Here is a 4,005-nt window from a genome sequence, read left to right on the forward strand (position 1 = left end):
GTCGGTCGGCCAAAAATGAATTTCTTAAAAAGTACCAAAGGGGGGACCCTTTGGGTCGGCAGGGGGTCGAATCCCTGGGGGAACGGGGCGTTGATAAAGTTCCCGCAAAAAATCAATTTCAGGTCGAAATTTTTGGCTTTTGGAGCCAATTCTACTTTCGATTATTTTCTAGATAAAAATCCCTCCCGCGGCACATCATCCTTGAAACAATAGGCATGAAATGCCGAAACGATAAAACATGAAGACATAAATGAAGACATAAACGATAAAACATGAAACTTTCAAGCACCATTGACTTCATATTCGCAAATCATTTTTTAGTAAAGACTGTGTTAACAACCATCAATGAACCCCCTAATAAACAATGTATTTGGCACACTAAAAATCTTCCCGACCAAGCTCCAAGGCTACCGTCTCACCTGTTTGAAATGGCAACACTTGATGAAGGGTATCTTGAGTATCTACTGGAATGTGAAAAATTCTCCAATGAAATTGATTCACATACTTCTGATACGCTATACGACACTGGACTGCTTGCACATGAAAGTTTCGGCCACACTATTTTGTACCAGAAAATTTAAACTTTGATTGAAAAAAGCGCTACTGGACATGTAAAACTTTGAAAAATATACTTAATTATAAGCATTCTTTAGCCTCTGCTTATTAAAAAAGTGATTTGAATTAGCTTTTTCATGCTATCTGAGAAATATTTTTTTGATAAAACGTAATATATAAGGACTTATAGGGCGGCTAAAATATTCAATTAGCACTGATAGCAAATGTTTCTTATCTGTTCATGTTTCTCTTAAATCTAATCAAAGTATCATAAATTTCTCTCATAATCCGAGCAAAATCAGTTTTTCTCCTCAGTTCTGTTTTCATTTCTCCGAGTTCTCCGATTAAATTTTTCTTCTTGGGTCATCAGGGGTCGACGGCGTAATCGACCATTGGGGGTCTGGAGGGATCTGCGAGAGTGTTGTACCTGTAGATTAGGGATTGACTCTGCTCATTCAAGTAGTACTCCTTAATCTCCCGGTACCTTCTAGCCTCACGCTCTGTGTTGTCATCTGAAATCAAAATGGTCGTCGAAAACGAGGCTATTTCTCCCTTCCTACGACAAATTTCAAATCAGGTTCATTTTATGGTGCGACGATGGGTTTTACGGGGTTAAGTATGGAGAACAAATACGTTTGTCGTGGCCTAATGAGTCTGCAAGCCAATTTTTGTACAATCGCACAATGTGAACAAAAAAATTGAGAAAAATCTCTGGCAGATGAAAAGAGCTGAAAATGATGATGCTTTGATAATAATTTACTTTCAAGCCAGAAACTTATAAGTAAAAATTGTATGAAGTTGTACGGTAACAATTTAGTTTGGCTTTTTACATGTTTTCACTATTTACTATTTTTCTTTCATGTTTTATGACTTGGTGTTTTAACAGCGTTTTTGAAGTTGTAGGGCGAGTAAGACTAACGATTGACAATGCAGTAGGCGACTGCGGCAAGAGTTCCACAGCAACAATTCAGGGCTGTTATCGGGACCAGGCTGAAGCAATCAAGAGCGATGTTATTCAAACGTCATCACATTGAAGTTAATTTAAATGTGACTGCTGATATTGTATTCTTCGTATAGTATAAAGGCTGAAAAAATTGACACGCAAAAAATGCAAATGTATTTGATAACCTATTGTCGAAAATGTGTTATCAAAATGCGTTTTCAGGAACAGTCAAGTTTCTTAAACTCATCAGAGTTCCTTCAAATTAATTTAATATTAAATTCGTTTTCAAGAAGGGAACATACTCTATTAATATTTTCACAATTCATAACAAAAAAATCCATTTTGGAAAAGCGGCAAAAGCCCCAAATTCCTATTTATTCACAACAAAATTTGCTCCTAATTACAAAAACAATCGACAAATAAAAAATAAATAATGGAAAAACTGCAAAAAAAATTTTTTAAAAAAAGTAGATAAAATTGCGTAACAACCAACCGAGCGCACTCGCATCTGCATACGGTGCCGGTGCAACACTGTCTGGTGGGGGTGGCTTGGAGAGAGCACGCTTTGTTCTTGCAGCCCCCTCCCCCTCCCCCTCGTCCTCCTACTCCTCTCACCCTCTTTAACAGTCTCGTGGTCAGACACTCTTTAGCCCCTGGATCGACGACTGTAGAATCCACAGCTAAAAATATATTGTGAAACAAAATAAAAAAGAGAAAAAGGTCATTAAGGAGATAAACTGGGAGTTTTTGAGTTGAAGCGCTCTAATACGTGCATTTCAGTGCTCTTTGGTTCCTTTTTGTGGTTTTTACGATACCTTTTTGCCGACGACTTCTAATAAAAAGTGTTTTGGGAAGGGGTAGGGACTGCACAATTAACTGCAATTTTTAATTGATATCTTGTAAAAAAAAATTGTACAACATTACGGACTTTTCATTTCTAGCGGATTCATAGCAAAATACAAAAATTTTGACGTGGGAGAGCGCGCCAAACAAATGATTTTTTGGTCAAAACCTTCCAAAAATTCAAAATTGACGATTTGTCTAAAAAAAATTCATTTTTGGTCTGTTTTTTTTTAAACTCGCCTGTAGCTCAAACTTTTTTTTGAAAAATTGCATAGTTTTTTTGGTGAGCACTGAAAAGTGATTTGGTCGACCTAAAAAAAAATTGAAGTTTCTGGATCCGCCTCTGGTTGAAACTGCGTTGCGCTATTCAATCAACTCTGGAAGAAGTACGCCAGAAAACCCACTACATCCATAGCCCCACGAAATCAGTTAATTGCTCAAAAAAAGCTGTTCTAATACAATATCGATTATCTTCTTATATTTGCTGACAGGCTAGCATGAAGTTTAGGTTGCCCTCTGCAGAAACTCCCCGCCAGAAACTTCTGTATAGCCCCCTGGCTACGTAACGTAACCTTGGAGCCTGGAAAGCCCGATTCTTTTGATTGCTCAGTAAACGAAGTAATCGCCACACTTATCAACTATTTGGTCATTTGCTGAGGAATCATAACCATATGCAGCCAAATTGATAAAAACTTGGATCCCGTTGCGCAGCCAGAGTTACGTAGACAGGGAAGTATTTCGCAGTTTCTGGCATGAGCATAAAATTAAAGTTAAACTGGAGCCTTTCTATTCCTACCTTTTCCAGGCATTTATTCGACTGTAGATTTTACAAAACTTGCACGTTCGAAGTATGCGACTTGCAGGTTAGCAATTGAATGAAAAATGATATGCGAGTTTTCTGGACAGTTTTCTGGTTTATATGAGAACTAGTTGACTTGTTGCTGATAAATTATAAACTCTGGACTAGTTGCTGATAAATGAGAGCTTTCTGGCTTGTTGCTGCTTATAAAAGAGAACGCAGCACCACAGATATCATCGCCAAACAATGCTCTGTTTTTACTACAAAGAACTTTCATACCACCAAGTTATAAATAAAACGTACGAGGTGATTAATGATGGTACATGATAGACCGGTTAAATAAAGTTACGCACATGATGGTTTGTTTAAGTGCAAGGTTCTGGTTGGCTTTTGAGTACACCTTCTGACCTGATAATGTTTTGCAAAACTTGACTGTTAAGTACAAAATTCTTACTGTCATTTTGGGTATTGCTAAACGATGAAGAAATACTCAACTGCCAAAAATAAACCTTTCAAGCGACAAAATTTTTGCCCAGGTCAAAGTAGGCGTGCCTAATTCAAAATTAAACAAGACAAATTTTGATTGATTCGTCAGACCATAACTGAACAAATTAGGGTTAGTTCATATTTGTTGATTGCAACAAGTATAGTCGCACCATAGTTTACCTGCTTAGCTCCAAATTTATCATTGCAGTTATTTCACAAAATAATTCTTAGCAACCCCAAACTTGTACTTTGATCTTCGAAACCAACCAATAATGCTCTGATATTTTGCTCAAACCTCAAGACAAATTAATGCAAAAACTGTCAGCACATTCCTAATCTGTGTTATAAGCGTAACAAAACCACACCAAATCACATGAAC

The 4,005-nt window shown here is 37.2% G+C and overlaps 1 protein-coding gene across 2 annotated transcripts; it reads right to left on the reverse strand.

Annotated features, from left to right (window-relative positions):
* Window positions 1-618: 618 nt before the first annotated feature.
* On the reverse strand, window positions 619-3,494 carry LOC134846040 (uncharacterized). 2 transcript variants are annotated; one of them, XM_063863215.1, is made up of 4 exons: window positions 3,138-3,494; window positions 1,992-2,163; window positions 1,475-1,545; window positions 619-1,067 (listed from the first exon to the last, which is right to left on the reverse strand). In XM_063863215.1, exons 1-4 carry the CDS (start codon window positions 3,148-3,150, stop codon window positions 922-924), a joined length of 402 nt encoding a protein of 133 aa, XP_063719285.1. In that variant the 5' UTR covers window positions 3,151-3,494; the 3' UTR covers window positions 619-921. The 2 variants fall into 2 exon arrangements, with proteins under 2 accessions (XP_063719285.1, XP_063719284.1); XM_063863214.1 differs by having other exon boundaries at window positions 1,992-2,178; window positions 3,138-3,482.
* Between the last annotated feature and the right edge of the window lie 511 nt (window positions 3,495-4,005).

The sequence above is a fragment of the Symsagittifera roscoffensis genome, chromosome 5, assembly GCF_963678635.1.
Source record: "Symsagittifera roscoffensis chromosome 5, txSymRosc1.1, whole genome shotgun sequence".
Lineage (NCBI taxonomy): Eukaryota > Metazoa > Xenacoelomorpha > Acoela > Convolutidae > Symsagittifera > Symsagittifera roscoffensis.